The sequence below is a fragment of the Podarcis cretensis genome, assembly GCF_951804945.1.
Source record: "Podarcis cretensis genome assembly, chromosome: 4".
In the NCBI taxonomy this organism is placed as follows: Eukaryota; Metazoa; Chordata; class Lepidosauria; order Squamata; family Lacertidae; genus Podarcis; species Podarcis cretensis.
In genome coordinates, this window is record NC_137173.1 from 28,247,460 (window position 1) to 28,267,620 (window position 20,161).

The 20,161-nt window shown below is 39.8% G+C and overlaps 1 protein-coding gene across 8 annotated transcripts in view; it reads left to right on the forward strand.

The window, feature by feature from the left end:
• The window catches only part of FRY (FRY microtubule binding protein), a 192,737-nt gene that overhangs the window by 75,199 nt on the left and 97,377 nt on the right, over positions 1-20,161 (forward strand). For all 8 annotated transcript variants that reach the window (XM_079973234.1, XM_079973235.1, XM_079973228.1 and 5 more), the window contains 5 exons: positions 10,036-10,089; positions 14,586-14,725; positions 16,392-16,482; positions 18,043-18,122; positions 18,850-18,930. In XM_079973234.1, coding sequence (XP_079829360.1) covers positions 10,036-10,089; positions 14,586-14,725; positions 16,392-16,482; positions 18,043-18,122; positions 18,850-18,930 — 446 coding nt within the window. The remainder of the gene's footprint in view (positions 1-10,035; positions 10,090-14,585; positions 14,726-16,391; positions 16,483-18,042; positions 18,123-18,849; positions 18,931-20,161) is intronic.

The window sequence follows — 20,161 nt, forward strand, 5'->3', positions numbered from 1 at the left end:
AGGTGACTTGAAGCAAGAGTCCAGGTGTGTTCTCAAGACCCTTGCCTTTTGCTGCCCCTCTCCTGTGTAGTTATTGATGCTATTATTACTGTAGGGTGGGCGAATGGAAGCTATGCACTGAGAACAAGGGCAGTTGAAAAATAATACGTTGATAAATAGCTTTGTTGGTGTTGGTGGGTTTCTTTCCATGAGTTTGTTGGGGTCCTTCTGGCTCTTCCCACTGTATGAATTCATCATCATCATATATATTGAAATTGAGTCTTCATGCCAATTATTTCTCTCATTTGTATATTTCAAACCTCTTGAGTTGACTCAACAATTATTCTGGACCCACCACAAATTAAACACTAAGAACACAGATTATAGACCGCTTCTAGAAACATTGAAATTGCTTTGCCTCACCTTGTACCTGGTGTTTGGTATGAATTGTTGCTCAGCTTATTTCCTGTAGATGTCAACTGGACTTTCAGTAAGCTGTGGTTACACTGGCTAGCTGGGATTGTGATAAGGATGTTTCTGCTTCTGCTAATCTCTAGAGAATTTCTCATTGGACCTGTCCCATGTGAGAGTGCCTGGCCGTTATGACTCCTAGGGGATAAGGATATCTGGTTGTTTCAATATCTTTATTTTTTTAATCAGTGCTGGCAAATTCCTGTGGTTTGGGAGAAGCTGCCAAAAATGCTTCTGAATATTGCTGTAGTGCAAATATTCCCAGACCAGGATGCCTGACTAACTAGGTTTCTTTATTTATTCACAGAGCAGGAGTTGCCATCTACTTACCAGTGCAGTTCCTTGACAGCACTTTAATTCCTGTGGTCCAGCTATCATAAATGCCGGTGACCAAGGAATAGATGGAGATAACGCAGCTTAAAGCTGGTATGTCTCATCAAAATTTGATCCAAAACAAAATAAAAGAAAAAATTCCTTCCAGTAGCACCTTAAAGACCAACTAAGTTAGTTCTAGGTATGAGCTTTCGTGTGCATGCACACTTCTTCAGATACACTGAAACAGAAGTCACCAGACCCTTCTATATAGTGAGAAGGTGGGGAGGGGTATTACTCAGAAGGGTGGTGGGAATGGGTGATTGGCAGATAGCTGTGATGAGCCTGTTGACGACTCTTAACGACTGGAATAGGTCTTACAGGAAAAAGCAAGGGGTGAGAAGGTGAAAAATGGCTTAAAGACTAACTTAGTTGGTCTTTAAGGTGCTACTGGAAGGAATTTTTTCTTTTCTTTTGTTTTGACTATGGCAGACCAACACGGCTACCTATCTGTAACTAAAATTTGATCCGTGTGCCTCTTCTTGCTGCTCATCTCCCCAACAAAAAAATGTTCTTCCATAGGCTGATTGTTTTTCTTCTTCTCATTTTCTTCTCCTAGCTATGGTTTCTCGAGGTAGGACTGAGAATGTCTCCTACGGGAAATTCTGAAAAGGCACTGCCAATCCATCTGTAGACAGTTCTGAGCTAGATAGGTCATTGGTTTGATTTGGCGTAATAAACAGAAATTCAAATCTCCATTGAACACACAAGTAGCAGTGTAGTTCTTTAGATCTGGGCCATAATTTGAAGAGCAGGATGTTTAGAGCTGCTTTGGGCCTATATTGCTACACAGACCATAATACAATACACCACACGTTCAACTGTGGGTAAAGGTAAAGGGACCCCTGACCATTAGGTCCAGTCGTGCCCGACTCTGGGGTTGCAGTGCTCATCTCGCTTTATTGGCCGAGGGAGCCGGCGTACAGCTTCCGAGTCATGTGGCCAGCATGACTAAGCCGCTTCTGGCGAACCAGAGCTGCGCACAGAAACACCGTTTACCTTCCCGCCGGAGCGGTACCTATTTATCTACTTGCACTTTCACATGCTTTCGAACTGCTAGGTTGGCAAGAGCAGGGACCGAGCAACGGGAGCTCACCCCGTCACGGGGATTCGAACCGCCAACCTTCTGATCGGCAAGCCCTAGGCTCTGTGGTTTAACCCACAGCGCCACCCGCATCCCTTGTGTCAACTGTGGGTAGGCATCACTTATTGAGATTGAGGATAGGAAGCTGTTCTGAATATTCTTGAAGCTTCGGAGGGTGGAGTGGGGTGGAATTCTCTTGAATAAAATACTTATTCTTCAGAATCATTCCTATTCACCCTGGCTAATTTAAATGAAATTGAATATGGCCATTCAATGGAATATTTTTGCCGAAAGGAATTGTGATGGATGACTCATTCTCATGTAATTGCTACTTTCCTTATTTTTTTGTCTTATTTCTTTGCAGTTGTTACCTAGTATCTCCTCCTTAGAATTGGTAAAAGCCTAGCTGGAACAATTTATTTTACACTGCTAGCTTTTGAGTTACGGCTTTTACTTTCTTATGTGGTTGAAGATTGTTTGTTCTTGGCATCTTATTTGCATAATTGTAACAAATTACCATTACAGTTATGTTCAACAAGATTAATTCCAGAAAGTGTCTTGTAAAATACTCGTACATGCAGCTGGTGCAGACACAACCTTAGTGTTGGTGCAGCCATAACCCTGTCTCATATTTTTTTATAAGTAAGTTTATAGCATTTGAAGAATCCAAGCCATGAGGCACAATTATCCTCATTTGTTTTGTGAAAAGCTAGCCTATTCCCGCCTTTCAGTGTGTTAAGCCCATGAATGAAGTCATAGTCATGACTGACATTTAGAAAAGAAGATCTAGCCAATCAGACAAAGAGAAGGCTAAAGGGAAACACCAATTGGATGGTATTCCACTAAGTTTTACTCATTGTAGATGCACTGAAATTAAGGGGCCTAACCTAGTCATGTTCATTAATTTCAGTGGGCCTGCTTTGTGTAAAACTTAGTTGAATACCACCCATTGTCTAGACACTTAAAGAGTCTCTAGCCGACTTACAAAACTTGAAAAACATGAGGCATAATATAAAATCAGAAAATAAGTACCAAAAAATACATCATAATAACATTTGTGTTTTTTTAAATCCATGGAATAGATCCAGTAAAACAGCAGCACAAATATTCAGCCGCAAAACGTATCATCCAGAAGAATCACCAGCAACAAATCCAAAAAGCTTCTAGCCATTGTTATTGATTTTACTGCTCTTAAATGGCATCCAGTGATACCACACAGCCTTCTTAAGACCAGTTTCTTTATAATTTCTTGCAACTGAAAAAAAAGAGATCCTTTATTAAACAGAAGCAACCAGACCTCTTCTGGTATTTTTCATTGTGATCTCTATTCCAGCTGCAAAACTGGAGACAAATAAGGAGAACAATCCACCCAAAAATAGGATTTCAGCATCAGATCCTTAAATCCAACCCATTAAAACGCGTTGTGCCTAACTTAACTTGGATCATGCCCAAATTATATAATTCCAAGCACAATGCCACCCTGAAAAGTCATGAGTTTCCCTTTATTCAGTGATTCTGTACTTTTAAAGGGCAGTTTCTAAATCTACTAACGCTGGTGCTGTATAAAGCCAAGTGCTCAGATGTTCTCCGTTAAGAAGTATTATTCATGGAGAAGACACAGAAAGAAAATGTTTACTAATATTACTTTACTACTGTTTTGCTGAGCTACTCATAGAAGGGGGAAAGAGCAAAACTTTTCATTTTCACGTAATCTTTCATTTTCTGCTTACCTTGCCAATTAGCTACTTTGGTTGTGACTACAACAAACAATTCAGCACGTAGCTACTGCAAGTATTTTCAGGATTATGATGTGATATTAACCCACAAGTTAATAACCATTTGATTATTGTTGTCTTCTTTTTTTAGTACCTGGAGTTAGTTGCTTGGCTTTGCGCAACAGTAATTAAAGCTCATAAGGCTCTGGCCAGAGACAAACAGCCTTAAAACTCACATTTGCCATCTTGTCTCAGTTAAGGTATCTTTTTTTTAATCTGTTCAAGCATATGTTCGTGCTTCATGGGGTTCCTTTTAGAAATGTAAAAAAAGGAAAGCAAAAACAAACTCCAGACTGTGTATAAGAAAGTGTTTGGTTATATGAAGATACCAGTACATTTTCATGCATGTACAGGCTGTTCTTAATCATCATTCACACAGAAATGGCAAAAAATAGATTCAGCGGCACATGCTGCCAGGACGTGCCTTACTATGCAGCCTTTAAGTCAGCATAGGTTGAAATCTGTCCAGTGATTATGTAATCGGACCATAAAATATATGAAGAGAAATGACAAGAAAGTGTTTAGACTGGGGGGGGGGAGGGAGGGACCGGACCGAATCACGATTGAGTTTATTACGCCCAGTTATTCTGTTAATATTGCTCTCCTCAGCAAGCCTTCCTTTTAAAATCCGCTCGTTTTCCTGGGCCTTATGAAATAGCCTGCCCACAGCCGCCCTCCTGTTTGCCTCACTAGATTCCTTTTGCCAGATGGAAGAAACCCTTCTTTTTTTTAATTCACGGAAGCGATTTACATTTGCACAGCTGTTTTACTGTATTTTGCAATTCTCATTTTTCGGTGTGTGTCTCCCCCCCCCCAGTTTTTTGTTTGTTTGTATTTTAATATATATTTTTATTTATCTTTAACAAACCTCTATAATGAAGCATAAAATTGAACAAGCAAAACAATGCAATAAACATATCAACGATATCCCCATACTTGCAATACAAAAAGTATGAATCTAGGCATCCACATCGCACCTGAATTTTTCTTTTTCTTTTATTTTTTGCACCTTTGGTATGTTGCTTTGTATACTTTTAGACATGCATTTTGTAAATATCAGTTATGCATAAGAAGCTGTCCAAAAGAGGAGTATGCTCTATCAGCAGTAGCAGCTGGTCAGATTTTGACTTGGTAGGGCTGCAGTTTTAACCTTGCTGTTTTTATCACAATAGAAAAGTGTGTCATTACACATGTGCAGAGTGCCATTGTCTCTACCTTGCTAAAAATAAATAAATCAATAATTTTCTGCACATCTGTGAACAGGGAAAGAGTGTCAGTGGAAGAGGGCCCAAGTATGATTTTCAGATAAGATTGACCCTGTACTTCTAATTTATTCAATGTGACTTAGTCCTAGGTAAGTGTTCATGGTATTGCAGCTTTAATCTCCTCTTGAATTTTAAGGTGAAAATATCTAGCATGAATTATTTTTATCCTTAGTTATTTCTGATATATTTCTTTTCAGCCCTAAAGCTATTGTGTTCTGATGGTACTGTTGTTGTTTTTAAACAGAAATATGCATTGGCAAAGGAATAGATGGGTTTTAATTTCTTTTTATCATCTTTAGATATTTTATTGCTACTGAGACTTTCATATAGAAAATGAGTTCAGAGTATGCAAATACATTGGTAATTAAACTAGGAACATGAATATTTGATATTCTTGGGTTCTTATGTAATAGTTCCTTTGACCCAAAGGCTGATGAATTGCTTGAAATGAATAAACCCCCTCTTTATTCAGAGTTCTGCGGCTGTAGCTCTTGACTCTGGATTCAGCCTGCTGTTTTGTGCAGTGCTATTTTTCTAGAAAAAGAGGTGCTGGAACTCAACATAAAAGCCTCCCTCGTTCTCTTAGAATGGCAATGGCTCCCACCTGAGAGGTGAGTTCCAGCTGGAAAAAAAAGCCCCAATAGACTAAGTGAGCAACAGAGAGATTCAGATGAAGTATAACAAGGTAATACCCACCCCAAAAGAGAGCAGATGAACCTCCCCGTACTTTGTAAAATTTCTCTTTCATTGATATAAAAGAATAAAATATCCACATCTAAATTGAGGGAGGAGAGCAAATGGAGGGGATCCAGGGAGTTGCTGGGTACTTTAAGTGCAGTTATGAATAAAATAATACTTCATCCCCTCAACAAACGAAGACATGAACAGGCAAGCAGGTAGACTGTTATCTGGCTCAGCTGTGAGCAATCACTCATTTGTTTCATCATTTCTAGAAGAATGGGAGGGGAGGAGGAAACTCATATTTCCAGGAGACCCTTTCAGTGGTGAATATTAGCTGACACCTATTAATAGATGACTGTTCCGGTAATTGATTTTAGACCACATCCATTTCTTTTGAACATTGTGAGCAACGTGCCACTTGGCTAGTAAAAGTTTATTCAATGGTAATCACCGAGTGACGACAATTAATTGTGGTAGACTGTGACATCTGAATACAAGCAATCCATCTGTGTGTTACAGTTATTTATATTGAAAGTAGGCAATCATCAATTTGAACGCTCACCATAATTTGTTTTTCATTACCATTCTGTTTCTAAAACCTTTGTTCCAGAAGTGACTACACATTTAAGTGTGGTCCATGGGGTCACGAAGAGTCGGACACGACTAAACAACAACAAAATGTTGCACAGAATTCACAAGATTGTGCTAAATAAACTTCCCCAAGCTTTGACAGTTTTGAATGTTAACATTCTTGCCGAAATAGCTGCTTTTGATTTACAGTGCTGTACTCATGCCTGTTTCCTAGACCAAACATGTGAAACTTGTGATAGAAGGAATCCTTGATCTCTGTTGTCAGGCTCATATTTGAATTCTTTCTTCTTGCTTTACATCTTATACACTTACTAGAAAGCAAAGGCGAATTGCCTACATCATAGACGGTTTTATAGGATTTATTTCCTTGGTTAACGTTTATAAAATCATCACCAAGAAATGATAACAAGGGCGTAGCTTTTTGCGCAGTTAAACGCTGGTAAGAATGTTGCTCTGGTGTGAATTGAATGCAGTTTTGCTTAACTCTGGAATGCAATGACTGGAGGAGAAATTAATAGAGATAATTTAGTAGGTGTTGGAAGCTGAGAAACCCTACAAGGGGCAGTGGGGTATAGCAGCTTCACTGTGGTTTTCAGGTTTCTGGGATTTGCGTTCCATTCTTTTGAAACAATTTGCTTGCTGTGTTACCACTTGTTTCTCTGAAGCTGGTGCTCAGCTGGGATCACAGAGTTGGAAGGGACCTCCCGGATCATCTAGTGTAGCCCCCTTCAGTGCAGGAATATGCAGTTGTCCCTTACGGGGAATCGAACCTGCAGTCTTGGTGTTATCAGCACCACGCTGAGGCCAACGCTTGGAGAAAGTCAGCAAGCGCTTCAAGGCTTCACATCAGAGACCCGAAACGGCCTGAGCAGCCATAATGTCTTCCGTTGATGTCTGCATTTGTAGTCAGCCTGCATTTTCAGGCATCTTCAAAACCTGGAAGCTATCTTTAGTTCTGCCCACCTGCACCTTGGCTCTGCTTCAGTTCAGTAATTGTTCCCCGTTGTGCCCTGCTCTGATTAATTTCTGTATTCTGCAAGACACTATTAGGAGGCGAGAGCTCATATAGTCAGTCACCTGTGCTGACATGCCTGCCTGCCTCCCTTCCCTTAGACCAGCTTTGGCTCAGTTCTGCACCTGCACAGTGACAAACCTTGTTTACCTGCTTTTGTTTGCGGTCCTTTTCTCATGACTCTCCCAGCATGCGGCAACTGTGGTTTTTCCATCAGCTGCATGCTAGGGGCAGCTTTGTGCTTGCCTAGACCATCTGTAGAAATTCAACATTGCTTAACTTTCTGTGTGTTTCCACAAGTGCTGAAAAGGATGGTGCAGTGGTGTGCAAAAAGCTGATCCACACTGCACAGCTCGGCATGTCTCAATATGTGGTAACTGCAGTAAGGATTGATACATGGGGAAACCATTGAAAACAAAGGCCAAGGGTGTGTGTGTCATTTTAAATCTCTCATCATGTGTGTTTGGATGTTTATACCCTTCTGGACTTGGCTAATGGCTCTTCCCTGTTTCTCTTTTATGTAAAACTCTTAAATTTTAACATTTTATCCCAACTTCAGTGCTACTAGTTAATTCTTCCCATGGATGAGATTCTGGTGGTCTTCGATGCAAGTACTGATTCGTTTTCTTGTCTGTTCTCAGTGGCTTGCCTGGACCTAACCCTGAAAAAGAATTCCAGCAAACCTTTCTAACCCACCATTGCATGGGCACCTTGGCCTTGCCTTTTGACGGTTGTGAGCAACATTACATTCTCAAAAGGGCTTGCAGAAGTAAATAGATATGTAGCTTTATCGTTCGTAGCAGGCAAGCAGAGCTGAGCCAAGGAGTGATCAAAAATTAAATAATTAAAACGGTACAAGGTGAGAGGGCTGAAGCTAATGGGAAAGAAAGAACAAAGTATAATTAGAATAGGTTTGGAAAGATATAGAGTCACAGAAGCGAGCTAAAACAGGAAACCTGCCCTAGATAATAGAACCTTCAAAGGAAAAAGGTTTTCTGTAACAGCGCTGGGAACTAAGCCATAGAGAAGGGTGGTCCAAGGTGAAATCCAATAGGAAAGGGGAGGGAGGAGTTTGAGACACACCTTGGAACAATTCATAGGTTATTTCCTCTGTTCTTATGTAGGATATCTTAAAATCATCATCATCATCATTGTAAAAACACCAGTTGCTCAATATGATTATGTTAACGAAGCAGTTGATTGTCCTTGCCAAATAGAACCCTTGTAATTTTAATGGCATTGACCAACCTGCTAGATACTTTAAGATAAAGCCAAATCTTTGCTTGTGTGACATATAGACTGAAATGACAATCATGTGTTGACATGGAAGAGACAGATACAGGGTTCCAGCAAATAAAGAGAGGAGAGTCCAGACAATAAGTTGATTCTTTCACATGAGTTCTCACCTGGGGATAAATGACTCTATTAGTCAGAGGAACTGACACCTCAGTAATTCCACCCACAACCTTGCATCCCGCGGTGGACCTTTCAAGATGAGATGGGACCCTGGTTCACATGTAACAGTGAACGATAGTTTAGCGTCATGTGCATGAATATTGGGTCTAGAGATGGGAAGGCCTGGAAAAAAATGGAAAAACCTGTCCCGTCCCCCCCAGTTTTTCCGGGGGGAGGGGGGTTCCAGGCCTTCCCATCTCTAATTGGGTACCATGTTTTCTCCCTTTTCCTCCTCTGTCCTGACCATGACAAAGAGGTCAGAAGTGTTTGCTTCTGTTTTCAGCTAACCACAGTTTCCTGTTATACACAGAATACTCAAGTTTTGTATGGACATAATACCAAACTGTGATTAGAGTTCCGTGTGCACACAGATCTGGTTGGCACTTGAGAACCGTCATGCTCAAAGCTATATTTAAAAGGAGCAGCACTGGTGATTTCTTTTATGAAACCAGGTTGTTTTTATTTTGTACATTCATAAAAAAAACACCAGTGCAATCATCATTGTACCTCCACATTAGAATAATGCCAGAATGAATCTAAGGAGAAATATTTAGCTTCTTACAGGTGAAATAGCATCTAATAGACAAAGGAAGACAAATCAGTAGGGGGATGTTTCCTGTGTTAGATCCTTTGAAATATATCAAAAGAAAAACTGCTTTGGTTGAACTCTCATTTATTTCAATAGGAGTAAAGCAAGAATATGTTTCTGTGGATATTTCTCAGTAAATATTGGTTTCCGTCTATTCTAAGCTTTCAGGAGATCCTATCCTTCCTTTCCAGATCGTATTTCTCTGCAACTATATTCTCACTTTGATAGAATTGAACACACCTTTTTGGCCTTGGAGATACACTGAAAAGCTGAAAACTTTTGCTTTCGTTTTCTAATATTATGGGGCATATATTTTAGTCTTTATAATGAACTTATAAATGCTTACCTATGAACAACATGGCTTCTTTTGATGGTGTTTTCCCTTAATGAGGAAAAATATAATCTAAATGATACACTCCACATTTTCTCTTGTGAAAATAAAGGAAATGTTTTTTGTCAAAAAAAGAAGAAACCAATTCTGTTGAGCTTTTCTCACCGCAAATCTTTTTTTTCCTGCCAAAATATTGCTGTACCTAAAATACTTGTGCTGTAAATAAATTAAAACTGTACCTAAAATACTTGTGCTGTAAATAAATTAAAACTGTAATAATTGTTTAAAATTGCCTCTCACACTACTGTACAAGCATAGTAAGTATGGGCTTTTCAATTGCCTGAATTTAAAATGTGATCAAATTACTAAAGTGTAAGACAATGTCATAATGCTGCTCCTAAAATGATAGATGCATTTTGCTTTATTGTAGGAAAAGCCACTGAGCAAATCTCTGCAGCGTGGAGAAGACCCCCAGTTTGATCAAGTAAGTTATTTCCAGACAGCACTTTGTAGCCCCGCAATTAGTATCCTAGGAGTTGCAGTCCACCAGCATCTGAAAGGCTGCATCCTTAGACACCCTTGTTCTAGATCTCTTCTCAATGAGTTGGCGCTCCTGTCCTTCCTTTTAAGTAGATAGATGTGTCTTGAGTCTTACCATCTTTCCATAGTTAAGCCATGCTCAGGGTCGCTTACAACGTCAGTAGTTTTACATAATTACAAAAATATAACGAAATGTAAGTAGCCATAAGGAATAAATGATAACATCTCAGTATGCACAAGAAAGTTAAATAATTCCTGCACAATCCATAGTGAGGTATATCAATGAAGATACAGAAATTAAGCATCTCCAAGATCCAATTGAAACTCCTAAACCCAACCCAGTAGTCTCTAGATATCCTGAGCCTCAGGTCCTGTGGAACTCACAGCTAAGGTGGTCTTTGGCCCCTTTGTGAGTTTTTCTTCCCATCTTCACACTTGTGTTGCAGGAATTACGATGGTGGTGATGATAGAGGGTTGCTGCATTTAAAGGCGAACCTACCTAACTCAATGCTTTCAAAAGCAATACGTTAACTGAAATATACCCGTCCTGCAAAATGCAAACTTCTTAGAATTGTGCAATGAAGTTCTCCAACCAGGCCATGAATATAAAGATGTATACATACTGGCTAAAGGGTGCATAAAAACATAAAAACAGCATACAAAAGCATTATGTTCGGGGAGGGGGAATCGCTCTGCGAAAATGTGTATATCCAGATGTTTATAATAGGAGAAATTAACACCGAAATGCTGGTACGTTTTCATTAGGACTGTTAAGAAAACAGATATGGAGACTAGAACTTGATGTTGGCAAAATGAGAAACAGAGAAGCTGGACTTGACAGATTAGCCTATCCTTCTGCAGGGTTCTTTCAGAGAGAGTGCACTTTTGGCAAAGCCTCTCCCTGTTATTCTGGAACTCCACCCTCATGGAATCTGGTCCCTGCTGTGACCCTGCAAATCGTGTAGTAGCCCTGTGCTAAGAATTTGATTGAGCTTAGCAGGACATTAAAACGCAAGCTCTGCAAACAGGCATCGTTAGGTTTAAATGTGTAGATTCAATTTCCTCTCTGAAGCCTATTCCTGAGCTGAATAAAATTCAACTTTCATGTCAGCAGCCTTTATAATCTTTTTAACAGAAATGTCATTCTAGTATAACGGGATGGCAGCAGTGACAATGGCTGTGTATCTCCCTTAAAAAAGAAAATCGCAAAACCGCTTTACATTTTCGGGGGGATTTTTTCAGGTGCACAGATAGCAGTTTAGTGCCTGAGTCGAACTGACATTTATTAAATTCCCTTGACTCCCCTCCTTCTATTTCCTATCTTATGGGGTGGCTTATATTTAGTTCACTTCCATTCACCTCAAAGGCACAATGGCATTTAGACAGCTAGCTATCATTAAAGCAATGTATGGATGCAGGTTTCAGTGTAAAATAGTGTCAGGCCGGAAAGGAAAGCAGATCCAGAACTGAACCTAAAATGTATTTGACAATCTAGAAAACCATAGTTTTTTTTATTAAAAAAGTGTGCTGTATGGAGTTCAAGTTTTCTAGGCAAGGCAAGAACTTTTGAAGTAACAAAAGTCTAATTTCACATTGAATATTGTTGTTATTGTTGTTATGTCCAATTTTTGCTCTTTGGGCATATGCAAAAGGATTTATTGATTATATTGCCATGTAATTTAATTTGTACTTTGACTATTTAATTACTCAGTTTTTAATATTGTATGTATTAAGGGAGGGAGGCTACCGGCATGCTGTAATTGATTTATTTTTTTGCATATTCTGCCAAATTCATATAAAGAATGCATTTATATAGACTACTTTTAATGCCCTATGAACAGAGTGTTTAAACAGCTCAGTGTTTGTGTAGACCTGGTATCTTCAGGCTGTACACTATGCAGTTCACTTAGGATGGAAGAACATGATCATTTTTGTCCAACAAGGACACATTTGTACATCTGCACACTCCCCTTCAACAGCAGCACAGAGCTAGAATTCATCTCACCACTGGCTTTGATTCCAATAAATGGAGGAGTTGAGTAACCAGCTTGCTGACTAGACTCTCCTCCCTTCCTGTATTCCCAGAGCCAGTCTCTGCAAATTCCACCCTTCCTTCCTGCCTTATAAGACCAACGAACAACAGAAGGATTTAAAAATGCTAAAGACACCCTGTGCAAATACTGTATAGCAGAGGACATACAGCACCTGTGTGTTTAGTTTGCATTACTTTTGGCACACTGTTCAGTAATTTTGGATTCAGTAGGTTGGAGCCGCATGTGCTGGGTTCTTACAAGTCAGCTATACATATGGAAACGTATATAGCTGCCTAGATGAAGGGCACTGCACAAAGTCAAGAACTGGTGAACCCATATTACAGGTAGAATACCTTCCGGTGCCTCATCATTAGTTGGCAAGGTTAGGAACACACTTCCTAGTTACATTGCCGCCATGACTTCAGAACAAACGTGCACCTAGCATCCCACGTCACACTGTGGAAGAAGATATGTACATGAAATGACCAGCAGCCCATTTGCATAGTGGTATCTGCAAGCTGGCAAAACCAGGTGAGGTATTTGGGGTCACAGTGCCATTGATCCAGTGCAAAATTAATTCCAAATGCCTCTTTGGAATTATTTACTGAGATGATGAAATTAGAGTAAGATGGTCTGCTTGATAGAATCTGGTTTCCAAAGATGTTTTTTTCTAGCCTTTGATGCATACATAAGGAAGCCTGTTTTGTGTTTTATTTTTAGATGTTTGGTTGTTTTTGTATTCACTACTATGCATTTGGTTTTTTTATAAAACAAAATAAAATTATAAAATCCATATGTCTAGGGACAACTTCTAGACTTGCCTGTCTCTAAGACCCCCACCACATTACTTAGCAAACTGTTTTTGAAAGTGTGAGAAGATTTTGAAAGGCAATTTGTGCTGTGGCATCACAGTCTGCTTTTGAAAGAACAACAAGGAATTTTTCAGCAACTTAAATATGAATAACTATTATTATGCTTTCATGGACTGCAGTCTACTTCATCTGGTGCATGATGTGTAATTCTAAATTGGTGATTGCATAAATTAGGGATTGCATACACATGACAGGAGAGGGGAATGTAAATGATAGGAGTTGAGGAAATAAACAGAGAATAACAGTTACTTAAAACATGATAGTCACAGTGACCAATTAACAAAGCAGCGTTGGTGATAACATACATCTTAACACTGGTAAACTAATGAACCATAATCTTGATTTAAGCCATAGGTGACAGAACTGAATTGCAACTTTAAAAACGAGAGAGACAGAGAGCACCAAACCTAGTGCTAGCCACAGAAATACCAAAAGCCCAAACCTCATGAATCCTTATGATTTTTACAACAGTATGACCACAATACTGCCGCAGTTCTGTGGAGACATAGGTGACCTATGATCTGATACTGGTTTTGATATATGCACATATATACATACTTGGATCCTTGGCTTGGTTCCATGTTTTTGTGCCATGGCAGCACTGGAAAGCACCTGATCCACTATTTTCATGGTTCAGTCAATAGAGACAAATGTGATTTGTGATTTGATCATGACTGGGTGAAAACCCATGGGAAATTTATGCATGCACTTGCATATGTGACCCATCTTTCTCTGGCAATCCATTTCTCTTCCTTCCCTGACTTTCCCACTTTCTTCTCCTGGCTGCTCAGTTTTTCTCCTCCCTTTTCTCCCCTTCCACCATCTCAGTCACTTTGTTTTCAGTTCAGCTGCTGGTTGGACTCTTTAGAACAGGCATAGTCAAACTCCGGCCCTCCAGATGTTTGGGACTACAATTCCCATCATCCCTAGCTAACAGGACCAGTGGTCAGGGATGATGGGAATTATAGTCCCAACCATCTGGAGGACCGGAGTTTGCCTATGCCTGCTTTAGAAGCAGATAGATATGAAAGAGGAAGTGGGAGAGAGCATCACTTCTTCAGCCCTATGGGCTTTTCAGAGGGGAACCAAGGTAACCATCCTTGCCACATCATGATGTGGGCAGTGGGGGGCTCAGAGCTGTCACAGGAACCAGGTGAAGCTCTCAAGATCTCCATTGTATCTGCTGACTTAAGGAAGGTGCAGACTTTAATTGAGCTCAGTTTAACCTGGTGGGGCCTGAGATTAAAGGAACAGCAAACAAGTGTCTCCTTCACTCAGACCCCACCAGCTTTAATCACTGATGATGGCAATGATGATGATGATGATGATGATGATGATAATTATAATAATAATAGCTGTGTGCTGTTGCTAGAAGACACCACGGTAGCCCTTTCTCCCAACCCTTTGCCACTTTCAAGGAAAACAGCAGAGAAGAACGCCTGTGTGCCTGAATTAAAAACAAATTGAACTATTGACTAAAGGTTTTAGGAGGCAGTACTAAACACATTTTGCTTTTTTGTCCCTTTGCCGTACAGGTAATAAGCTCAATGAGCTCGCTTTCAGAGTATTGTCTACCTTCCATTCTGCGCACTTTGTTTGACTGGTATAAAAGACAAAATGGCATAGAAGATGAATCTCACGAATACAGACCAAGAACAAGCACTAAATCCAAAAGGTAGACTCCCGAGCACTTTCTAACACTGGCAGCCAAGTCTCCTTGGTGCCTGTTTGTTTGCTTGCTTATAAAATTAATTTTATACTCCCGTGTCATAAAATATATCAAGGTGGTGTGTACTATAAGACATAAAAAATCATTTAAGGTAAAGATAAATACATTAAAAAGACAGATGACTCAGATGATTCAGATGACTCACGGATTGAAAACTAAATAGCTACAAAGGAACAAAAATGTGTTGAAGAGATGCCTGAAAGTCAAAAGTGACTTTAGGTTTTGCTCGGCATGGGGCCGGCAGCACCAGGCTTCTAGTTAGGCCAGTCAGGCCTCTGTAAAACAGGGGACAACTAATAGTTGTCTTCCGGATGATTTCAGCGACTGAGCTGAGATGTAAGAGCTCAGATGGTCCTTAAAGTATCCTGGGACCAAAGCTCAACACATGGGCTTTGCACTTGGCCCAGTAGCATGTGGGCAGCCAGTGCAGATGTTTAACAGAGAGGTATCACATCTTGGTGACCATCTTCCTGCATCAACAGTCTAGCCACTGTTTCTAGACTAGTTCCATGGGCAGCCTCCCGTGGAGCGTATTGCAGTAATCCAGTTTGAGGTCACAATGCGTGGACTGCAGTGGCCAAGTAAAGCTGATCCAGATATGGCCATAGCTGGCATACCAGACAGAGATAGTAAAAGGCACTCCTAGCCACAGAGGACACTTGGACCTCTGATGACAAAGATGTATTCAGGAGCTATGTACCAGCTTCTTTAGAGGGAGTGTCCACAACAGGCAGCCGGCCTATTTTCTAGACATGGGAACCACCCACCCACCAACAAAGCCTCCATTTCCCCAAATTCAGTTTATTGGCTATTATCCAGTCCATTAAGGCATCAGTCCAAAAAACAGCTTTTGCTGTTGCTATGGAAGTTAGGGAGGTCCACACTTTACATGTCAGTGGGGCCCTGCATGAAGTTTGGTAAAGTCACTATTGCAGCAGAGATAGATGATGTCAAGAACCTAGTGTCTGAATAAGTGCAGAAAGGCCTTTAGAACCATTGCCCCTACTGAGAGCAAGGACCCTTTGGGTTCGGCCTCAGGCGGCAAAATATCTTGGGTTGGTACCTTGTATGTCAAAGGTGTTTGCTTTTCTGTTTTGGTTTTTTTGGTTTTAAATCTGACGTGTTAAAAAAAAGCATTGCATTCAGCGTAGAGTGGAGGTGAACATTCTGTCAGTGCAATTGTGTTTTCTTTCTTGTTCAATGGAATGTCTCATCCCCCGTCCCCCATCTCCTTAAATCTGTTCTGGTGGTTCCTCCAACACTCTGGAAAAGATTTGAGCATGGTGGAAGGGGTGCATGGGGAGAGGAGAGGAGGGAATCTCCTTATGCTAGCACAAAAAGTTATTTGAATACCACCCAATTTTGAGGAAATTTTTAGAAAGAAATAGAAAATGAGAGACAGAGGGGGGGGAGGTGTTTAACATTCGAACTAGATTATTATATCAGACATGTTCTTGATCTTGTTACCCCACACTTGCAACATGCTGCAGCCTTTTTTTCTTTTCCTTATTTTTATGCTTTGTTTTTCCAAAGTCTGAGGTGAAAAGTGTTTGCTTAATTTTAGCTAGCTGACTATATAATTCTTTTAATCATTTTTGTCTGGTTTTTGTAGTGATGAACAGCAACGAGACTATTTAATGGAAAGAAGAGATCTTGCTATTGATTTTATTTTTTCTTTAGTATTAATAGAGGTTTTGAAACAGGTAAGTCATTTAAAAATATTTAATGAAATGTTGCACCCAGTTTAAGCCTGGCTTGGGAAACAAAAGGATTTATTTCTACAAGGATTGATTTTGTCAAGCAGAACTAACTGGTGGTTAAATAGTAAAAAGTCCTTATTTTTAAATTTTTTATTAATTTTATATCCCACCCTCTCTCAAAAGCACCCCAGGGTGGTAAACAGGGCAATACTGAAACAATAGCTGGATAGGTAAATTGGTAGAACATGAGACACTTAATCTCATGGTCATGGGTTCAAGCATTTCAGCAGGTTAGATTAGATGACCCTTGGGGTCATTTCCAACTCTATAATTCTATGATTCTATGACTACAGTTAAAACTTCTGAAGTTTTATATGAGGTAGACCTGTCATGTTTGCACCAAGATGTGAACTAGGTGTACAGGGTGTGCTTTGGCCCCATATTCCTGATTGTTTGTTCAAATAAATAAGTAAACAAACAAACAAACAATCTATATACTGCTTAATTGGAACGGTCTCTTAAGTAGTTTACAAAGCCACATCACAAAAAATTAAGATCCGTTAGAACCATAAGCTCAGACATCAATTAAAATACCTGCTGTGGAATGAAAAAGGTCTTCAGTAGGTACTGGAAGTTTAATAAGGAAGGGGGCTTGTCGGACCTCAGCTAAGGGGAAGGACATTAGCTCAGTGGTACAACATCTGCTTTGCATTCAGAAGGTCCCAGTTTCAGTGTCTGGCATCTGCAAATGGAGGGCTGCTGCCAGTCAGTGCAGACAGTATTGAGCTAGCATTGGACCAGTGGTCTGGCTCTGTGTAAGGCAGCTTCCTATGTTCCACCTTAACTACTGGTACTTTCCTTCTCAAGCGGAAGGTAGCATTTTGTGGTGCAACACCAACTTCCCCATCTCTTCCCCACAAGCTCAGTAACAGTTTCCGCTCCACACTTTCTAAATAAAAATGTCTAATCATTTGAAGAAACATCTTTCTATAATTGCTTGAAAATGGAACAGACAGCTCAATTCGAAATGCATTGTCTAGGACTTAAGCCTCAGTTGTTTCAGAAAAATTTGCTAACATGTTTAAGATTCAGCAAATGAGTGAGAATCTTGCTGTCATATATTGGAATAGGGGTTGTGTTTAGTTTCCAGTAGTGCAAACCACACATGAGGCAGAATGGAGAAGCGAGGGAGCAATCTCTTTAGCACCTGTGGTTACTAAATGCAATCTGCAATGATTAGTAATGATATAGTGACAAGAATTGTGCTGTCTTGTCTGTGGCACACTCTTCCATTGTCTCCTGAGACAGATGCCAACAACAACAACATCTCACCTTGCAGATTATATTACACCAGTAAATATTAATAATACTTATATATAGTTTTATCTGGTTTTGTTGTTACCCATACCTAGGGACCCTTCAAGGAGGAAGGGCATTATATAAATTCAAAAGACAGGGGCTTTTGTTTACGTTTTGTTTTTGTTTTCTTGTTAATAGTGGATACCATTGGCTTTGTCATCTCTCCTGCTGAGTCTTTTGACAAGTCAGTTGTTTCTTTTTCAGATTCAGCTTCATCCGGTAATAGATGGTTTAGTACACGATGTTATCAATTTGGCTTTCAAGCACTTTAAATACAAAGAAGGGTAAGGTTCATTCAAATATTTGGCCACATTTGCATGAATAGTTCTGTCAGTTTAACGCTTAACACACTGTAGTATCGCTTGCTTACTGTGAAAGAAGCCAAAGCTAGGATCAGATAGAAGCATGAGATAAGAACGCATAGCAGTGCTTCTGAAATGTGAGTGCCAGAAAATTAATGGAGCAAAGACCTCTTTTCAGGACAATCTACTCAGCAAATTTAAATATGTTTTATTCCAGGTTAACTGTCAATGGTTTCTCCCAGATAATCTTGGGAGTCATACTTAGAGAGTATTGAATATTAATTGCAGAATTACTACTCCTAGAGGTCTCGTGCAGTTAAAGAACTAATGTTAACATCTATTTAAATCTTTATTGTAGACATGCCACCCTGTCCCCCATTTCCAGTCTGCCTGCCTTCACAACACGGAAGGCTTCCTCTTGAGAAAGCACTACAGAGGAGAATTGTAGGATATCCTCACAAGATTTGTGAAATCTTAGCAGAATTAGATGTTCTTTGTGGGAATATGGTGAAGAGTGTACCCTGTACATAAAAATTTGCAAGCATCGTGTGATAAGAGTACCTTGTGATCTTTGATCAGTCAAACCTTAGCTTTACTGTACTATATTAAATATATCTATATCTTTATCTATATCTATCTATATCATTATCGATCTAGTTATATAAAAATAAAATGCATATTCTTAAACTTCTGACTTGTTCTTTGGTAGGTACCTTGGTCCTAACACTGGAAATATGCACATTGTTGCAGATCTGTATGCTGAAGTAATAGGGGTGCTAGCACAAGCAAAGTAAGTGCCTTTAATAAGAGATCTAGTCAAAGCCTGAAATATTTTGTAGGTTTTTCTTTTTTAAAGAAAAAACACCATGAGGGTATTCGGTTAGAGGTGTATTTGTTTCCCCCTGGTAGAGAAATTAAAGGAATAAATCATTCTACTCATGAACACTTTGTTTATCAAGTTGTGGCTTGGCATGGAGACCTGTAGAATCACAGAAGGTGGCTTCAACATCCAGTCAAGCAGTCCTAAGCCAATTTGGCACAGGCTTGCAGAAACCTCATTTTCTTCAGCCCATTAATGCCAAACATGGAACGCCTATAGGAATGGAAAGACTTTTTGTAATCAGGGTAATTTGCAGAGGTGAAGATCCGCCTGCCAAAAATAAAATAAAAATGTGATTATTTCATTTAGCTTGGTGTATTATATACAGTGTTGTTTTTCTTTCCCCCTGGCAAACAACCTTATTCATATTTACGGGAGGGAATTTGAAGACACTTTTTTGTGACAGTATTTTCTTTCCATCTGATTGTCTTTGATTAGATAACTCCATGTTATCATTTGAGATAATACTGATCTTTCACGGATAATTTGAGACCCTGAAGTACATTGCCCTTCATTCTTATTGTTGCTTTCTGCCTCTCTCCTGTTTTTGTTTTGCTTTTTTCACTTAATAATATTTATGTGCGAGTGGAGGAGTTGGGAATTTTTTCAGCTCAAGGGCCACACACTCCCTTCTGGGTAACCCTTCTGAGGATTTTCTGATAGTGGTAGGCAAGCCCTGAGGCAAATGGATGCAGCAATGAATACAGATTCTGTCTATGTACTATAGGCTAGTTACTACACACGCCCCTTTCTATCCTCCATCTCTATTATCAGAGTTCAAGGAAACATTCCAGCCAGGGGAAAAACATTTGGGGTTCAAAACAGAAAAAATGAGGGATATGGCCTGTGGAGACTTTTGAGGAACAATAAGGGAGGCCTAGTAAGCCACATTTGGCCCCCTGGTCCTGAGGTTTCCTGCTATTGTAGGTTGTCTCTCGAAAGTCTGGCATCCCTTTGTTCAGGTTGTCTCCTATTTGATTCAAGGCCAAACATTGGGGGGAGGGGGGTTGGCGGTTTCATCTGTTACTAGACCCTTTCAGTCCTATCACTCACAAATATCAATAGTATTTCTAGGAGAAAAACGTTCTGTAATGGCAAGTTTCCATTTTCCATTGGAACTTCATTTTGCTCTCAAACTTCT